At 41.7% G+C, this 20,065-nt stretch overlaps 1 protein-coding gene across 1 annotated transcript; it reads right to left on the minus strand.

Moving 5' to 3' along the window:
- Positions 1–142: 142 nt before the first annotated feature.
- LOC112463305 (rho GTPase-activating protein gacZ) lies at positions 143–20,061 on the minus strand. The gene is made up of 7 exons (XM_025029639.1): positions 19,829–20,061; positions 17,600–19,316; positions 5,235–5,507; positions 4,028–4,262; positions 3,418–3,544; positions 3,075–3,269; positions 143–2,725 (listed from the first exon to the last, which is right to left on the minus strand). The coding sequence occupies exons 1-7, from the start codon at positions 19,890–19,892 to the stop codon at positions 2,598–2,600; spliced, it is 2,739 nt and encodes a 912-aa protein (XP_024885407.1). The 5' UTR covers positions 19,893–20,061; the 3' UTR covers positions 143–2,597.
- Positions 20,062–20,065: the final 4 nt, after the last annotated feature.

Raw genomic sequence — 20,065 nt, forward strand, 5'->3', positions numbered from 1 at the left:
CTAAAAAGGTATATTTAACCGACCGATGCACCGACGAGACGGACGTGTGTGCAAAAGCAAAAACGTATACGCGGGGCGCGCTTTGTAAACGCAGTTGAAAATTGATCGCATCGCGAAATATCAGAGGGAAAGAGCTCTACGCGCGCCGGAAAGGGAGATTATTTTCAATCTCTGTTGAAAATAATGTTTCTGAAAAAGAGAGAAGCCGGCGCAAAATAACCGCTTGATGACGTAACATAATCGATCGGCACCTCGCTCCTTTCTAATTTGCCTCCCTTTCGGCCGCTGTGTTTTAAACGCGAGTCACCTTGCAAAGAAGCGTGTGACGATATATTTTTTTTTTATCACATCAGTCATGGTTTTGATCGAAGAGAAATCAATCACCGAACTAACTGAAAGAATTGAACAGTTGCAGGATTTCGTAGATGAAAAGAATACCCACCGAGGCAGATCGACATACATACAGATCCATCAGAGACAGCTCGCGGTCGTCCACACAGATCACACGGACCACATGGACCACATCTTCACATATACGCACGATCCAAAACCGCGCGTTTGAAACCAAGGCGCGCGAACGCTGCGACAAAGAAAAACAACGAAAATAACGCGATCTTGATAACGGCCGCTTGAAATAGAGCTGCTTGGGCATGCGATCGATTTGCATGCTTGTATAGAGGGTAGTTTCGCTGGATCCTTTGTATTTCACGAGCATGCGCACGTTTCTCTGAACTTGAGCATCCTTGTAATACGCGAGACGACAGTGAAACAGCAGTAAATTCCATCGAATGAGCTTTCTCTCGTAAATCCAGCTCACTTTATCGTTCTTTGTCCTGTCACTTTGACGATGTCTCCTCCTCCTGCTTTAACCCTTCTGCACGCGGAAGGAAATGAGCTAGAAAATCCAGTCGCGTGACATTTTATTTCAGAGACTCAGAGAGCACGAACGTCTCTCTCTTAGACAATTCAATAAATATAAATAAAGCTGCATTCTAATGAAAATGTAGGATAGACGAGCAAAATGTATACTAGTTTAACAGAAAAAGAAAAATAATAGAGATGTATGTATGTATGTAAAGGCGCATGTGCGAAAGGTAGTCGCGATCGCGTATAGGGAGGAAGAAGGGGGAATGCAAGAACTTCTAGAGGCAGGGGGTTACATTAAAAATTGACGTAAGTAATGTATTTTCATATTTACAAGAGTTATAAGTATAAGTCTAATTCTAGGTAAGTCTCGATTACTCGTACATAATGTATATGTGTATGTTTTGCGCTTGTAAAAATATAAAGCGCGTTTTTTCAAAACGTAATTATCCCATCGATATATCCCTCTTCAAGACCGTGTCACTCCGGAGATTGCGGTAATCCCCGCCCCGAGCTTAGCTACCGTGTATAAGTCTAATTAGTCTACCTCGCATACCAGAACGCCAATTCAATATCGCGACGTCGCCGCCAAATGCGATCCGCCTCCCGTAAATCATCCTCATCGACGCAACGAGTACATTTTGAAAGAACGCCTCGGGTTAAAGATGCTTTCACTGAAAGCGATTAATCTTCAAGGACGTTTTCGTATATTCTGATAGGCCGCGAACTTTGCGCGCGTACGAGCGCTAACTTTACAAAAACTGAAACCTTTCGTCGACGAGAACGAAAGTTTTCCGCTGCGTAGAAAAATGCAGGACGCTCGCGAAGTCTTCGTCCATTTTTATGGAAGCTTAGTCCCGCTATCGAGCTTAATTCCTGCGAGAACAAAATTTTCAACGCTTGCGAGAGAACTGTTGCAAAGCTCGAGCCTCCTTAACTCGATAAGAAAACTCTGAGCTTCTTGTAACTGAAATTATTTGTTTCCAATTAATAATATCGTTAATATAAGAAATAATGCCAATTATTTATCGAGATTGAGGACAATTTTTTTCTTTATAAAATACAATATAAATAATTTAAAAAGATACCATAATGCGATATGAGCGCCACTCCTGACTTGGGAAAAATAGAGTAAAGACTTTACCAGCATCCTGCAAGAGAATCTCGGCGATACTATCTTTCGAGAAACTTCTCATTGAAGTGAAGATTTTGATGTAATAACATGCTAAGCCGCGCGAGAGAAAAAGTTTTGTTAGAAGATTCCTGGCTTATACTTACAGATTCTATTACAAGCTGCGATAAAAAGATTTTCCTTCTTTGTAAGAGTAGCGAAAAAGAAATGATTGAAGGAAAAAGGCACGAGATAAAGGTACCAAGTTGTTTTAATGATTTTACAGCCTTTTTTAGTTGCCGAGCTTATTTCGTACGGCTTGCCATGTTACCGTCCAAGTTTTTTAATTAATCTTCACTCTCCGTCCGTTACTCGATCGCAGCCGAGAAAAGTTCTTATCGACTAATTGTTTTCACAAATATATATCGTCTTCACAAATATATATATAATCGTTTGTACAAGATGCTTATATTCGCGTCGACACAATTTTATTTCGCACGTACGATAGTCTTCAATTCGGAACGATCGATATTAAGCAAAATACGAAGACTTGTCGAACGAAATACAAAATATCTTTAGATAAGCGGAGGACGGTCACGCTCTCCTCTTCATTAAAAATGCATCATCGCGCCCTCTCCATCCCTCGCAGAGCCTGACTCGGCACGCCGGGAGGCAAGGAAGCTGGCTCGCCCCCTCTGGCCTCAGGATCGTTGCTAGCGGCCTCCGAAACCTTGAATCGCTTGTACTTCCCTGTAATTTAATGCGCTTTATATGCCGCGTCATGCATTCTGGAATTTTATTATATTTCAGTCCAGAATTCACAAAATTTTATCCGGATTAATCCTTTGAAAATAATTCGCGATCAGTTTTAAAAACATTTTCTCTCTCTCAATAAAGAATAACACTTGAAAAAACATAAAAATGTCACATACACGTGAGAGAAAATAAATGTAGATTTTTATTTTTTATATGATGACATAATTTTAAATCCTATTTAATTTAAAATCAAATATTTGACTTATTGCAAATAGACTCGAATACTTTCTACCAATAATTCGGTAACTAGACAGTTTTATTTAAGCTATCACAGAATGCTTACTAGCTAAGCGGACCATGGTGACGCCCCACCAAATGCTCCAGCCCCATCCGACAAGGCAGAACAGAACGGTAAACAGTTGGCCCACCCCGACGATGAGATTGACGATAAATGCACCGAGTCGTGATTTCAATCCGGCGACGGCGGAAAATCTCGGCTGTCCGGTGCACAGGTTGAACAGGCCGCTCCAAACAGTTCCTGAATTCAATTCAATTTCATCAGAGGGGAAATACTGATTTTACTTAGAGATAAACCACTTGAAAATTTAAGAAATCGATAGTGGCTTCCCAACGGAAGGCTTCGCTCTCGCGAGAGATAGTGGTATCAATATTTAAATTAATCGTACCAGTGCCCGGCAGTAGGAAGTTCCACACTAGGCAAAACCAGGCGAGAGGGACCGGCAGACAAGGGATGGCGCCGCGCATGACAGAATTATGCTCCACCAGGACATCCGGTATCTTAGTCCTCGGTTCCTGCGACATTACGCATTCTTGTGTTATAAGTAAAAAAAAAACCGACCTGTGATGTCTAAAAATGATTTCTAAAACGTTACATATTCCTGCCGTGCGAACCGAACCCTGTTGTATTTCCCGGATGTTTAAATAAGATGCCTGTTTCACAAATATTAACTCACCCTGTTTGAAACTTTCTTCGCTTTAATCTAACGCGAAGCTTTTAAAAATATTGAAACAGATCCGCTGTATATTAAAAAAAAAACTGTAATTATCAAAAACATAATCGCAAGTTTTGTGATATTCAAGTAATTACAACTTTTTGCAAAAAAAATAACAGTGCTCCAAATAATATTCCAAGAAATATTCCAAGACTAAAACTTAACTTTCCAGGATCGAAGTGATCGAACAAATTGCTCATATAAAAAAACTTGAAGGATGCAAAGCGGTTTGTCCGCTCGACAGTAACAATAATTTTTGTTTCGGCAAACGGTGTCCACGTACCTCCGACAGGGGCGGCGGCGCCACGCTTGTAAGACTGTGCTTGGCACGTGTATTTTTTGTGCGTTGTTGCGTGTCCGCGCGTTTGCAGCTGCACTTGCAGCAGCCGAACGCACGACGGCAGAGCGCACCGCATCTTCTCTCGGGCGGGCAGCAAGGGGTAGACTCGGCAGGAGCGATCCTCGATTTTCTCGTGCAACACTTGACCTCTCGTAATCTTTCTCGTAAACGGACGCATCTGTCAAAGAAACATTTTCGCGACGCGATTAATATTTTGCGAATTTCTCAAATTTTTCCAGAATTCTCACTGACTTCAAGTAACTCAGTAACATAGCAATAAAACACAAAATTCCAAGATTTCGAGAAACGACGCGAGTCTCCTTTCCTGAATTGTTACGTCAATTTTCTAAAAGACGTCTAGAAAATTTAAATATATCTTTTGGTGAATCTAAATTTTAATTTATGTGAATGTTTAACAAAAAGCGTTAAAATATTTCAAAACTGAAATTAGACCTTCAAAGATCGGACAAATTACGTCCATAAAGTCTAGAAATTAAAAATAAAAATATATAATAGCAAAGTACAGCAAAGAGATAATAATAAGAAAGAGGAAAAAAAGATAAGGAAGTAAGGGAAAATTACAAGAGTCTAGAAAGTTTTGGAAACAAGTTCGCGGTTAAGTAAAGATAACAAGTTCCAGAGTGAAAACTGAGAAACCCATACGATGGAGTATCTTCGTGCCGTGATGCTTTAACAGGAAATACTTTTTCTGATATAAATTTCCTGTTTTCATCACATCATTGTCTTTATAAATTTTCTACTCTTTTATAATATGATATACTATCTATACTCAATGACTCACGAAAGTCAAATGTACGACACAACAATTATCTATAATTAATTAAAAAAGGCAATCGACGAAAACGATTTCAATATTAATATAACATATAAACAAACAGATATTTATCAACTCTTATTAATATTAATAATATTAATCGCTAAATATTAATTTAAAATTGATAATACGTAAAAAATCAAATATTAATAGGAGTTGGTAATTTTAGTAAAGACATAAAACTGATCAAATTATATTATTGTTACGAATTTCTTTTAGAAAAATAAAAATATATATAGGTATACATAATGCAAATTGTTATTTGCTCGGTGGAACAGGTAAGTGACGTTTGAAATTCAAGTTGTTAAACGGTACCTGCACCGCGCCTTTAATTTCGACCAGCACGACAACGCGTCCGTAGCATCGGGCGGCGGGGCATCGAGGGCGGGGGTTGCAACAGGCGGCGGGATATCGTTGATCACCGTTGTCCTCCCTTGCTTCCTGGTCCACAAGAGACCCTTGGGATCCCTACGGCAAGCGAGGCACCTCATGCCGGAGCAGCACTTGCAGTATTGACTCAAGGACCTCCCCCAACGTGCAAACAGTTTTTCACTATCGCCTTGCTTCTCGTCGCTGGACCCCAGGACACTGCAACAGAATCGAAATACGTGTTATTTTTATTTTTGAGGAGTAAATCTGTAGAGCATACACTTAATTTAGATAATTGATCGTGTACTTAAATCGTATATTAATTTATATAATAGTATATAAGTATTTATTCCTTTCTATTAAATATTCAGGCAGGAGCAAATGTGTATTTAAGTATAATCTTGACAGATGTACACGATTATTATATATTTAGAAATTATTATATTTAGAATTATGTTGGTTAATCTTTTATTAAAATGAGAAAGTGATGAGAAAGTATATGATTTCTCATTTATTTAATTTACTTTATGCAGCGTTAACGTCTGGCAATTTATCCCTGAAAAATTATCATCGATTTTACATTAGCTGCACAGACTATTAGCACCTATATACACCTGTATACATACATATGAGTCATGTGTAAAATGTATAGTAATATCAGAAAGTATTGATCACACGCTAACTGAGAAGGACCGAGATTATTCGAGCGAGACGTAATATTTAGATTTGCTTGATGGTGCGAATTTTACATCAAGGTCGCAATTTACTTTATAACAGTCATAAAAATATTGATTTCTATTAATATTTCCAAATGTTTCAAAGTAAAAGGGACTCTCTTAAATAGACAAACGACAACTATACAAGCTAGCGTGCATAAAATGTGCATTTAAAAACGCAAACATTTATTTAGTAGCAAAAGCGTTTCGTGACTCGGATCGTCCGCCCGGCGAACCAAATCACGATCGACGAAGAGCGGAAGATTCCTCGAGGCTAATCGCAACCCAAAATTCTCACACGGATATACCAAAACCGCGGCGGTGCATTCCGGAACCGCGCAGGTCCCATCCCTCTGTCCGCGCGCGCAAATCGCAATATATCGGGGAAACCCCTTACCTACGCGCGACGCCTTCGCCGGATGGAGAAGAACCACCTTCCTTAGGGAACTTGATGGGGGGCGATCGGTGGATGTCGATGGCGTGATTGCCGTTCTCGAACTCGCGGTAGACACGCCGACGGCAGATCCGCGCGGGGACAAGCAGAAACATCGGCGAAGAGAGTGAGCCGCCCCGAGAGAGTGGCCGGGAGAAGATGCGGGCACGAAGACGATCACGGTGGATTGATGAGGGCGGAAACGGGATCGCGACGCGGCGGTTCGTAAGTCAACGAGCGGCCATCACCGTCGGCCGGTCTCCGGTGACTTCGGTCAGTGATTGCGGGTGCCGCAGTCGCCAGGGCGGGAGACTCTCGTGTGGCCGCGCGAGGGTGGCGAGGGGCGAGGGTGCGAGGCCGGCCCCGCGACCGGTCACGCGAAGATTTTCAACCCTTCCCCTCGCGTTCCCGTTCCCCGCGTTCCCCTATGCGAGCTCGACTGACCGCGAAATCGATACGCGCGACACGAAGTTCTTTACCTTAACCGGCCGGTTTTCAAGGCGGCCGCGGCCGCGGCCGATTTTCTCTCCCCGGGGCGCGCGTCGCGACGTGACGCGACGCGACGCGCGTGTCGGCCGGTGGCTGCACGGCATTAAAGCCGCGCTTGTAATTCGTCGTCACCTTAACCCTTAAGCCGGAGCGAGCACTTTCGCTGATCGAAAGGAGGGCGGTTGCTGCTGGATTGATTGTGGGCTTATTTTAGAATTAGGATCACACTCGTTCGCGTATGAAGTTGAGGGAGTCCTCCTAAAGGGCAACAATATTTGTTTTCTGCGATGAAAAATGTGAAATATTTTTTTCTAAATATAATGTCTAACAGAAAAAAATGACAGACAATATTTTAGGAAAAAAATTTTGCACTAAAGATGTAAAATATTACATGTCGCTTATAATAGCCATATATGATTGTTTCAATTTTTGCTTAATGTCTGGATTGTTATGAATTATTTATTACATATTTGTTACTTATATATTTCTATTTTCTTCTTATTTTGTCTTATAGTTATTTATTTCACATTATGCTCATTGTCGTAAAGTGTTCAACTTTTAACGCTTTTGTGTCTGAGAAAAAAGAATTTATTTTTTCGAGGAATAAGGTCTCTTGTCGACCGCCGTTAGCTTTGCAAACCGCGTAAACTAGTAAATATCGGTAAGCAATAAAATATTAACAGCCAGGTTCTGTCGCCGACTCGCGGCAAAGAATATTACGTTATTATGCCTTGAGAAAATTATGAAACGACGTTTTACGCTGAATTGTGCGTTTCGTCAGTTTCACGAAAAAATTTTTACAAGATATTTTATTATTTATTTAAAGAAGTCTGTTTGTCTCTGTATTTATTCATGATGTGATATTTATGACGGCCAAGCAGTTAAATACAGCAGGCAAATATCATAGCGTTACAGTTTGCAATTTAAAAAAGCGCCTTTTTGTAGCGTATACTAGTATTTATTTCTGCAGATTTATAGTTCTATCTCTTTTAGTAATTTAAAATTATCTTCTATAATTACAAATGTCTGGTGGTTTTTTTAAGTTATTTATTGATTATTAAGATTCGTTGCAATATAGGAACTCTTTTGTATATTTATCTTTCACATTTCTGCATATTTCAGGAAATAAATTTGGAAAGTCGTCTTGTCCTACATCGTCGCGCCAAAATAAACTATCACGCTCCTGCAAAGGGCAGCTTCGAAAATTTGTCCGTCCTAAAAAGGATTAACCCTGATGGCGCACTAAAAGCACGCTGGTCGAGCGATTACACAGCTGGATCGCGATTCACGACACGCTCGACAAAACCATTTAAAAGTTGCACGTGTCTGAAAGTTCCCGTATCCACCATTTGCGCAGCTGATTAAAGAGGCAGGGCCGGTGGCGGAGGTGGCGGAGGGCAAAAGCGGTGGAAAGTTCGCGCAAAATGCGGTGTCATTAAAGCGTAAATACCGCGCGATCCACTTCGATGTGGGTAATTTTGTGCCGTGGCCGAACACACTTTCCCCCGTAATTGCGCCACTAACGAGAGCGGGAGGATCCTAGAAAAAAACCCGGCGCGCGCGGATTATCTTGGGAATCAGAGCGTTCCTCTTTCAGAGTGGCTTCCGGCCGATCTCCGTAATCAACACGGAGACGCGAATGCGTTTGCACGAATGAAACTCGCCTAATTAAGGCATTGCCCAACGAGCGATCTCCGTAATTTAATTAATCGGTCAAATCGATCTCGTTGCCGCAACGACGCGGGCATTGTGTCCGGAGATAATGAGTGCTAATTCTCTGCCACTTTTGTTTTTCTCTCGTTCTCCTCGTTCGCTTAATCACCTCGAAATTTCTAGCCCGTCGAGCTAGATCTAACGCGCGATCTTTGATGAATTCAGTGTTAAAACATTTTAATTGTACGACTTGTAAGATTAATGTTCCCTGCACGAACTTTTTAAATTAAACAACAATATACACGTCAGATTGCAGCATTAAATATGAAATACGAACGGAAGATTTGAGAACCTACATCTGCGAAAAAAGACCTATAGCGTTGCAACTGCACGCGAGCCGGTTTTTACCGAAATGTAAACTCAGCAACAAAGTTAACGTCATGCTACAGATCCGCGGCGATGAGTGTTTCGTGCCGCGCGAACGGCATTATCATTCGCACAAATTATGAAACTCGTCGCGTTACCTTGTCGCTATACGTGCCGTGCCGCATAAATGTAACGGGAACAACCCCTGAAACAATTCTCTACGCACGTAAACGAAAGTTCACGAAAGGGCGCGAAGGGCGTATGACCAACTGGCGATTGCACGCATGATCGACCGACCCCGGTTAGCACGCATCTCGACGATAAGTGATATATTAATCTCGTCGGAAAACTTTTGCCAATATACGAATAGAAGTTATTAAATAAAAGTTAACATTTGACCCCTATCCTACAAACACATTCAATAAATATAGCATTTCCTCAGTTCGGTCAAAATTGAGAGCTCGATAAAAAACGTGAATTAAAAATTCTGCTAATTACACAGCGCAATGAGTCTACATTTAAATTGCGACGACAGCGTGACAGGCAAAATTTAATAAATGAACAGGCACGAAAGTTCGTTACTAACGCTAATATCGTTAATAAAACATTATACGCTTGTTCACAAATTTTGAGCATATATTTTTTAATATTATATTGCGCTTGCAAACAACGCGAGAGCTTTTCATCATAATCGTTTGCGTTAATGGATATGCGTTAAGGGCCTGAAATAAATTTCTCTTAGCATGTTATTAGGAAACTTTTCATTTAACGATCTCACCGAAAGATATGAATTTCTGACATTAATAATAACGTGTGAAAAAGAAGTGGTATACGCAGGACTGATATGCTCGATCCTATAATGCGAAAGTATTTATCAGTAATATAATCTACTTGTTATTACTCTCCGACGAAAAATTCCCGGATTATTAATGCAAACGAATTAATAATGCAAAACCGCCTGCAATTCCGTGCTCCTAACTGCCGCGGCATGCAAAATAAAAATGCGTGCGGCTTTCGTTTATTTATAGCTCGCACGATGCCGTCTACGGATTAAAAATAGTTTTTCCATCGATTAATATTAACGTAATCGATCCCCGGAGAGCGATATGTGACTCGCGGGGAGAGGGGCACGCGCGAGGAAGAAATTGAAACTGAAATATTCAATTCTGCGCTCCGGGAAAGCTTATCTCTCGTACGTGTATCAATCTTCTTACGCAATTTTCAAATTTTAAACGCAAATAGAGCCACGCAACATGCAAATACGATGGCACCGTCGAGTGCCGCTCGCAACTCGTTTCGTATCGCGTAAAGATAAAGAAAAACTGCTCCACGTATCGATTAACATTGCAAATCGATGCGCCTTCCTGACATACCGTACGATATGTTGGTCAGGAGGATAACGAGAATCCAATTAACCTAATCTGCGGGAGCGATTAAACTGGAAAAGAGGAAAGGTATATAAGAGAGAGAATTCGAAGGAGGTGAATGCATATAACGCTATAAGTATGCAAATTACATTGAAATTTGTTTCGCTCGATCTTTAATAACGCATTCTCGCATCTAATATTTTCGCGCTGCACGACGTGTATACCGTGAACGTTTCCCGCGCGTTATCGAGGATCAGCGGCTCAATTATGTCGAATTGTGGGAAATGGGCGGCTAGTTTACATAAAAAAATGCAAGCGTGCGTTAATAAAGCGAAAGCGAGGCACGTGCGATGGTATTGGAATTAAGTGGCTTACCTAAGGACGACGTAATATAGAATCAGACGTGCACATATAATTACAAAAAAAAATGTATAATAAATATATTAATAATTTGGAAAAAAAAAGGAAAAAGAAATTATTTCAAAATCTTTCGTCTTTTCTAAATTAAAATTAAACAACTCATTTCTCGTGTATTTCTCTTGCGATAATTACGACGCGATTCGCAATTCAGTAGAAAAGTCAACGCGACGGTCAGACAAAACCTGTCGGATTATATCAAAAATTTATTCCTTGTCTCTTTAGCATTAAATGTAAAGGAAGACAGAATTAAGACATATTTTTTTTCTGAGAATCAAACCTCCCGAAGCGTATTTAAATGCATGAAGAATTAATAATAACACGCAATAATCAATCTGTCGTTATAACCTGCTCCATATTTTCATAAATTCTTCATTCGGATACGTATATAAAAAGGTACTTGTACCTGGGTTATTCTCCAATACCGCGTATGACTCAACGGATGCGGCTCAGTCAAGTAAATCGGATTATCGCGTGATACGAGAGCACGTGTTCCCTTGCCGCATTCTTTCGAATCCATTAATCCTCTTACGTGGGTTGTTTAGCCCCGTCAGTCTCGACGGGGTCTTTCTTTTTACGAAACAGAGAAGTTATCCTGCATACGTGTACGTATTACACGTCGTAAGACAAAAAAAGATAGTGACTGATCGAGCGATCGATCGGATGCCTTAATCGAAAACTCGCCTCTGTCACTTCCGGACGGGCGGCGGTCTTCCTGCCAGCAGATTCGAACGGAACAACGCGGATCGACGGATAAATCGCACGTGCTGAAGGTGGGGGGGGGGGGAGGGGGAGGAACGGCATGACCGAAAATCGACGTAACGTGGCAAGTGACTGGCGAGGCGTCGCGGCGCGTCGCGTCGCGTCGCGTGCGGCCAAGGTCGACCCGCGCCACCACCCGTATTTCATTCGCTCCGCCTGTGTGCTCTCGTTTCTCTTTATAGCCACCACGACACCCCAAGCCCACCCCGCGAGCGAGGGCACTTCCCCCTAATTCGCCGATTGTCGCGCGCTCGCAGAAGAAAGAAAAAGATCGGCGCCGCGAGCCTTGAAGTCCAAGTCCGCCGCACACATTGTACAGCCCGCGAGTCTCGGGTTCGATTTTGCAGATGCTCAAGAGATACGTTTTTCTTGAATATGCTTTGCGGATTTACTCGCTATTTATATCAATTGAAAGCGAGAGAATAAAATGTACATAAATAAACCTACTATGTGTAATATTTTGCCAAAAGAATTTTTGCCAAAAAGAAAGATATTAAAAGAATATTAAAACGTTTTATTAACTATTACCTTTTATTGACCATTACTTTTGATTTATGTGCAAGAATAAAAACATTAAAGATGTAAAACAAAAAAGATACCATCATTTCGATGTCGATCGCACGAAGTTGAATAAAAGTTTGAAGATACCGTTTGATGGAATTATTAGATAACTATACACATTTTTATTAAAACAGTATTAACAAACGCTAATTATTATTTATCTTCTATCTTTGTTGAAAATAAGTTTATTAAGTTTAAGAAAACATTCTCCGAAACAATCTGTGAACGAACATGTTAATAGAAAGTGAATAAAAATTGCCACGAGCAGTAATTTAATCGCCCAGGTATCGCTGCGAATTACCAGTGAGATTTAGTATCTGGCGGCTGGCTATTATGCCATTAGTGTGCAAATTCGTGGTCAGTAGTTTACCCCGTGATTCTCAATTAGACGAATCACTCTCCGATAAGTTGCTTCTGCACCTCAATTCTTACCGCCTCAAAAATTAGTTCCATTTTTCTTCAGGTATAATCTGACTTTCATGAAAGCAATTCTTTTTATACAACGTAACCCGAGGTGGAGACACCCTTCCGCTTACGTAAAACTTCCATGATCGATTCTTATTTGTAGAAGAAGTCTAATCGATTGTGTTGCGAAAGAAAAATACATTCGTTTTTTTCAAGCGTCTTTTTTCTTTCCTAAAGAGCTACATGATTGATTGTAATTTCGAAATAAATAACGAAACTACGTAAACGCATTAAACATTCGGTAAAACATAAGCGTTTCAACGAGCTTCGTAAAGATAATGAAAAATTCAAATGACGTAGAAAGGATGTGCGCGGGAGATTGCGTTCTATTTTCTCACGTCGCAGAGATATATGTACATGGAGGATCATCGGTCATAAACGAAGTAGAACGCTATATTTTTGTCGTGAACGATCGCGCATTGCATTTTCCACAGCGCGACATATCTTCGTGGCAAAAAGAAGTTTTAGCGTTCCACAAAAGTCAACGAGAGATCGTGATCGAGTTGGCTCGCGTGCGAGATCAATCGTTAGATACAAGGATGGACTTTCGTGCCTACATCCTTAAATTTTTTTTATCTAACAAATTCTTTGGGCGAAATTATATTTCTTCAAGACGAAAAAAGATTGCTGATTTCTTGAAGCCAAAGTTTCTTTTTTTATATCGCTTAAAATAGCTTCAGGAAATATTTCCTAAAATTCTTTTCGGGTAGTTTAGAGAATTAAAATATGTATTTAAATATATTACTTGAAATGTCCATCAGGCTGTTGATTAAATAAAAGGAAGAATTCAATAATTATTAACACTGTACAGAAATATATTGCGATAAAGAATATTAAAACTTCATAAGTTGTTTTATATAGTATGGGCTGGATTATTAAAGGAACAAATTTTCAGATGTAATGAAGTACACGAATAGATCATATCGAGATTCACCTTACGTTTTCTCGTCCGCGTTGCGTGATCATGTATCAAATAATAGATTTGAAGTAATTTACAACTTTGTAGAGTTGCTCTTCTCCTCGAGTTAAAATGTTTCTCTCACATCTGACGCATTCCTTCGAAAATGTGCATGCAATAATCATGACAGAAGCAAGAGAAATTCTCGCACGTAAAAGTATAGATTAAAAGAAGTGCGATAGAGAAAAGTTACATAGTTTCGTATGATTAATTCGTGCATGAACTTGAAATTATCTCAAGGTGAGCATCATGATAAAAAGGGCGCACCTTCTAAGCATACCACGTTTCAAGTGTCGCGAACCGGCGAGATTTCCCGAAACTGAAGCGTGAGATTATTCGAAAAATTTCCGGAATTTGTTTTTCGCGAGATTAAGTTATGTTCGTAATAGAGCGTTATAGCGCTTATAGCACCGTCACGCTATTGCGGTCTTGTGAGTCATTGGTACGTAACGCGACCCGCGGTAATATCACACGAAATTACGGCGCGAGAATCTCTCGCGCAGAAAGAATTTAATCTCCATGCAATTACGGGAAATAATAATCGTCCGGTTGTGCAACGCGAGACGCTGCGCCGCGGCCGCGGAGGTTCGGCGCGTTCGCGACGTTGAAGAACAGATCGCCGCCGATATCCTAATTGATCGACGCACGCAGATGTAACGGGTGGATGTAATAAATAATGAATGAGGTGCAACGTACCTTTGGCGAATCTAGCGCGGCTTCATTAATTATTCATCAAAATCTAATTTCCAAGATGGAGAGAAGCAAGGAAAAGCTAAATCAGATTATTCAGAGGGTGGGTGAAATTAAGTTTTGAAAACCTTATCGAGATCGTCGCACAGAATCAATTTAACATAAGTAGATCTTAATGATAAAAATTATCAAAAGACGGTGTTTCGGCGCTTTGCATAAAACAAGTCTTTTCAGGGTATCACAAAATATCCGGCAATTTTCTATATCTTATATTTTTTGGCAAAATTTTAACAATATCACTTAATTCAAAAATTCAAGTATTTGAATACATATGTCAAAAATATTACATTTTTGTTTTAATATGTAAACTTAATTGAACACAATTACGTTATAATTTCATTACGTTCTTGCGCTTCATTTTGAAGTTAAATCTCTGAAATATTTGTTGATTATCGCGAGATAACGAACGCGTTAATCATATGATTCCGCGATATTCGGACGAGAACGTCGACGGGTGGACGGATGTCGAAAGTATTTTTATTAGAGCACCCTGTGTCCCGGGCCGGCGGCCATTATGACGACGAAGAAGGATGGTTCGGGGATTCTAATTTATTATCCCCTTGAGCTAAACCCACGGTGGCTCGTCGATGTAAATCCCAGCACGATCGATAGACACACCTCGGCCGCTTCGACCGAAGGTGGAGGTTTATAACTAGCCGGGGTGAAGGAACTCTTGAATCTTGCGCGACTGTAGATAGGACGGGAACTTCCTCGGCCTGTTCGTGTCTTGGCTTGGCGAAGCGAAAAACTTTCCGCGGAAGCGCAGCATGCGTCTTTTCACAGGCATCTCGCCGCTCGTATTCCACAATAACAAAATCACCGTCGTACCAGTTGATCCGCGAACGATTTCCGAGTCGTTCTCTAGTAGAAAATAGTTTTTTTAATGAACGATGCATCTAATTCCCGGATCCGACTCCGAGTCGACATAATTTATTATAAGAAAGATTGAGTAAGAGCGAAATTTGCGCTATTTACGCGGTAGGGCAAGGATGATACTGATCTAAACACGGAGAAAGTTTCAAAGGAGGATAAAAAGGAGAATCGGGAGATTCTTCACCATTTGAGAAATTCAGATATTGGAGTGAATAGCTTACGCTAACTCGCAATCGAGAGAAATCGTTATAGCATATAAAAAATGTCTACAAAAAGTAGCACAAAGGCAGAAAGCGCTTAGAATTATTATATTAACTCGAATCAACAATTTCATGGTTTAAAAGGAGGGGTCCATGTAATTTTTAACTCGAGTTTCCCCCGTATTTTGTACTAGTTTTAACGTCGGCATAACCGAGATTGCCGGTTTTACGTATCTACTTGGTTCCCAGTTTTCTGAGAAGAGAGAAAAAGATTGATTGATCGGGACGACGGACGTGCGGGACGTCTGCGGCCACATATGACGAATCAATCGACGGACTAATCGCCAAAATTAATTATCTCGTCAGGAGTCACTCAGAACCACCTAAATCGCGCGATGGTAATTAAATTCAACGATACATTGTCATTTGTCTTTAGTAGTACTAAACTGGAAACGAGCTTGAAAGCATCGTGGAACGATGAACAAATAACTGCGCAGTAACGCAACAGCCCTGCGATTTGCTTTGAGATACCCGCGTAATTACTGCAATACTACACGATACAATGAATGACGCGGTCCACTGTGTATATCGTATATTCATCAGAAACTCGATACACGGTCACTATATAATAAGACATACAGGCTTGGCCAAAGCATGAGACGCCGGCGAATTGCGACAAATGAACCTAGCTCTTATATGCTAAAATGCAATAAACTTTTGTACAGGATTATCGCGACGTTTGATCCAAGGACGAACCGATTTCATAATTTACAAGTTCCAGTCTCTTGATATATAAAACACATTAGACGATGGACTCATCTTATAATATTTTCAAATTCAATTTTGCAAATATTGAATACTTGATTGAAGCTTTGAAGCTTGATAAAGATACCCCTATGCGCTCCTGATCGAAGCTGTATGTAATGCGACAAGAGACCTAGTTGTCAGGTTGTTATTACGGTGCGATGAAATACGCGACTGAATACTACGACTTTTATGCCGTAGAACCGCACTTTAAAAACAATCTCAGATTTATATCGAAAGAAATTTCGTTTGCGCAATTGCGAAAGGAATAAAACGTGTATAATTTGAAAACTGAATCTGGCAATCATCTATCCCGAGTGGATTAAATAAGCTTATAGTTCTGTATTCGCAAAACTTAAGACTCGAGCGTAAGCTTGAAGTCTTAAGTTCAAAAATAGCTTAATACACTTATCTCAACACTCTTGTACCTCTTTAGAAAGTTTCGCGAGAACTTTCAGGAATTAAGTAAGTAGCTCGTTTGAATGTCTCTGGCGAAAAATTGAAACTGACAATGAGAATGTCGAATCGAGAATGGTTGCACGTGAGAGTTGAAAAGTTTCGCGAGGGCGATAAGATTCCGGTCACTATGCTATTCTTTTCGACGCAAAACAATCGCGTCACGAAAGTTTTCGTTCAATTTTAATTGAGAACGATGCCTCGTTGCCGTGCCGGCCGATCCGCAAAAATTTCATCCGGATTTGTTACGACTGTTCAAAGCGCAATTCGGATCACGTTCCCTCAGGGCAAATAGCTTTAATTTTTTGTCGTTCGCGTGGGTGAAAACAAAACGAATTAGCAGATGAACTCACGCATGTAAACTTCAATCGGCGCATCACGCGACTCGTACAAAACGGAGAAATTTATAAATTCAACACAATCACCACAGCCCGCTTTTTCATCAAAGAGAAGTATATATGTATTTTGTATGAGGCATTTTAATACGCCATTGCCTGACAACGTACAATTATTGTATAATAAATTAACGTTATTAATCATTCACGCATTAGGTGTATATTTTTTAGCTGCGTGCTATTAATCTCTTTGACATTGATTGCGCTTAATTACAGTTCAAACAAAACGGACACCGTAAGTAGAGTTGGAAGAAAAGAAGGACAGGAGGGAAGAAAATAAAGAAGAATGACTGGATGGAAAGAGACAACGCAGCTGAAAAGCACACTCATTTCATTCAAAATTTAAAGTTTGACATGTAATCAATTACTTTAACGAAACATTTAAGAATAACTTAAAAAAATTGTAAGAAATTATTCATTCTCTGTCTGAAGTACGAGATTGTATTTTACCGTTCTAAATAATCCGTTCTAAATGCTCCACACGACAAAATAAAAAGAGGATTTTTTACGAAAATTGTTTAAATAAAGTATTTTTTAATACTTTGACGATTCGCCTTGCAAAAATGTATGCTTTTGAGCAGATTATGAGATGCCTCAATTTTCACACATAATACGTATAGTTGAACAGGATAAAATCAAGACTCACGCTGGCTCCCCGTTCTGCTCGACGCGGACGATATTGCCGCTGAGGGTCTCGATCTCCTGCGGCCGCTTCACCGTGTGCACGCCCGTTTTCTCCCTCGGCGACGACACTCCCCTGACCGTGTTCACGCTCACTCCCGTGTCCGTCGATCTCACGCTCCCGATCGAATCCGTGGACACGCCGGTGGACGACTTCAAGGACGCGTCGCTGCCGCGATTCGCGTTCCTCGTTCGTACCACAGCATCACTGTTCACATCTGCGTTCACCGCACCATCCGCGGTACTCACATTGTTGCTCTTCGCCACGCTCTTCGCCACGCTGTTCGTCGTCATTGCCGTCGCGTTGCTCATCGTCGTCTCCGCCTCCTCGGCCGCTCTGACCTTCGAGTCGTTCTCCATCACCGTGGGCATCTTGTCGCTCGCCGGAACGTCGCGACTCATGGCCATCCTGCTACCCGCAGAGCCACTCTTGATTTCCGCCGAAGCGACTTGCTGTTGCTCCGAAGCCTTGGCGTCGCTTGGTTTGGGCCACCGAGCATTCTGTCTGCCAGAACGCTGATTGGCAGAAGACTGATTGCTGGAACGCTGATGAACCTCATCGTTCATCCTAACGCTTTTCATGGATTGGCTGACGGTGCTGCTTTTCGGGTGTCCTCCGGTGCTATTCTCCGCGCCGACGGGAGAGTCCTTCTTATCGTTTCCAGGATTCGTCGCTTGACCTGCCCCGACCGGCGAGGATTTCTGACCCGTTGCGTTTGGCGTCGACGCGGGCACCGGCGATTCGCCCTTAGATGCGGGGGAGACGTCGAGTCGTTCCTTCTGCTGATTCGTCGTTGACCCATCTCGCTCCACGAGAAGCGCGTTCGCGTCGATGTGCAACGGCTGTACCGCCGTGGTCGTCGTGGTGTTCACCAGACGTTCGCTGGACGTACCGGTCACCTGCGACGTCTGCTTCAGAAGATCTCTAAAATCCACTTCGTCCGCATTGCCCGAGGTGTTCCCATCTGTTCCGTTTTCTTTCAAGCTCGATTCGGCTCGACCATTCTGAACCGATTGGCCGGCCTGCTTGTCATTCTCGTCTTCTTTTGCAAACCTATCCATCTTCCCGGCGTTCTGCTCGGGCATCGAGATGAACCTGCCGGTACTCGACGAGCCGTTCGCCTTGCTCTTCAGAGGAATCTTCGATGGCGAAAGAAGACGGTCCTTAGCGGGACTTCTGTTCTGACCGTCCCTTCGAGTAGTAGCGTTGTTCTTCTGCGGCGACGTTCTCGATGCCTTCGTGGGGGATTGTTTCGTGGCATCCTTCCCTCTAATGTTCGATCGAGGAGTCGTCTTCTCCGGTTTCGTCGGGGTGCCTTGGATCGGCGAGAGTCGCGTCGAACCTTTCATAATCGGCTGTCGGCGTGTCGTCGTCGAGTTATTGTTGAGATTGCTGGTAGAGTTGGAGATGAAGCGGGTCTTAGTTTCGGCCAGATTCGTACGACTTCGAGAGTCGAATTTGTTCAGACGCGTTTTCGAGTCGTTCAACCGCGATTTCGAATCGGTCGCGTTCAATCGATTCCGCGAGTCCGAGACGTTCAGTCGCGTCCTCGAATCGACTCGGCGACCGATCTTCGGCGACGGCGAACGCTCATTGTCCTTCGTCAAGGAGGTAGACCGCTGACGATAAGTGGGTTGCGGTATCAGGCTTCTTCTGGGACTGTTCTGCTGCGACAACGACACTGCAAAGCATAAACGAGTGACTTAATAGAGATCATCGTTAATCGGATTATTGGTGTTGACTGCGTGGAGCAACGCATACTGATCTTGTCCTTAATATTAATCTAATATTAATCTGAATATTAATATAATCTTGTTTTTAATAATATTATTTTGCACGCATATTTTTATCTATAAATTTTTCCTACCATTTTTCCTTAGCAGGAAGTATCAAAGCAGCTTGCTATTAAATTTTAATTTTGAACCAATTTTCACCAAGCGCATTGATAAGTAATTTTCAAATGAAACTTTCTTAGCAATGTAGAAGTGTTACATAAAATATATAAAGCGTCTGAAACATTTTTAAGCTTTATAATGTCTTTTAAATGTTTCAGCTGTTTAAGCTGTCAAAAATGTCTCATCAGCGTAACGTCAAGAACCTTTAAATTTTGTCTTAGCATCTTTGAAATATTCCAACGAAGCTATTATTACAAATCTTTGCAGCTCGCTCTTAATATACACTCGACGACCTTACCTCTTCGTTCGATTTTGCGTCGACGTCCGTCCCCGGCGACTTCCGGCGACTGCGGCCTCGACATTGAGCGAGGAGGTGGCCCCTTAAAGCCACGTCCGCGGAAGGGCGAGACCCTCCCTGTCGGCAAGGTGGACGACGCATCGCCGGCTTCCGGACTCGCCGGCCTGGATTCGGCGAGTATCACGAAGCTGGAACGACGATGCGCCCTGCCGAAGGACGTCGACGTCGGGGCGACTT

Source organism: Temnothorax curvispinosus, unplaced genomic scaffold (genome assembly GCF_003070985.1).
Source record: "Temnothorax curvispinosus isolate PA1 unplaced genomic scaffold, ASM307098v1 QBEX01013138.1, whole genome shotgun sequence".
Classification (NCBI taxonomy): Eukaryota; Metazoa; Arthropoda; class Insecta; order Hymenoptera; family Formicidae; genus Temnothorax; species Temnothorax curvispinosus.

What these genes read in the sequence shown, in the direction of transcription:
- LOC112463305 (XM_025029639.1), bottom strand. Translation starts at nt 19,892, where the DNA reads ATGTCGAGGCCGCAGTCGCCGGAAGTCGCCGGGGACGGACGTCGACGC. An exon ending in CGCCGCCGCCCCTGTCGGAG is followed by an intron (nt 3,545 to 4,027) that starts GTACGTGGACAC and finishes GTAATGTCGCAG; the next exon opens with GAACCGAGGACTAAGATACC. An exon ending in CTTCCTACTGCCGGGCACTG is followed by an intron (nt 3,270 to 3,417) that starts GTACGATTAATT and finishes AATTGAATTCAG; the next exon opens with GAACTGTTTGGAGCGGCCTG.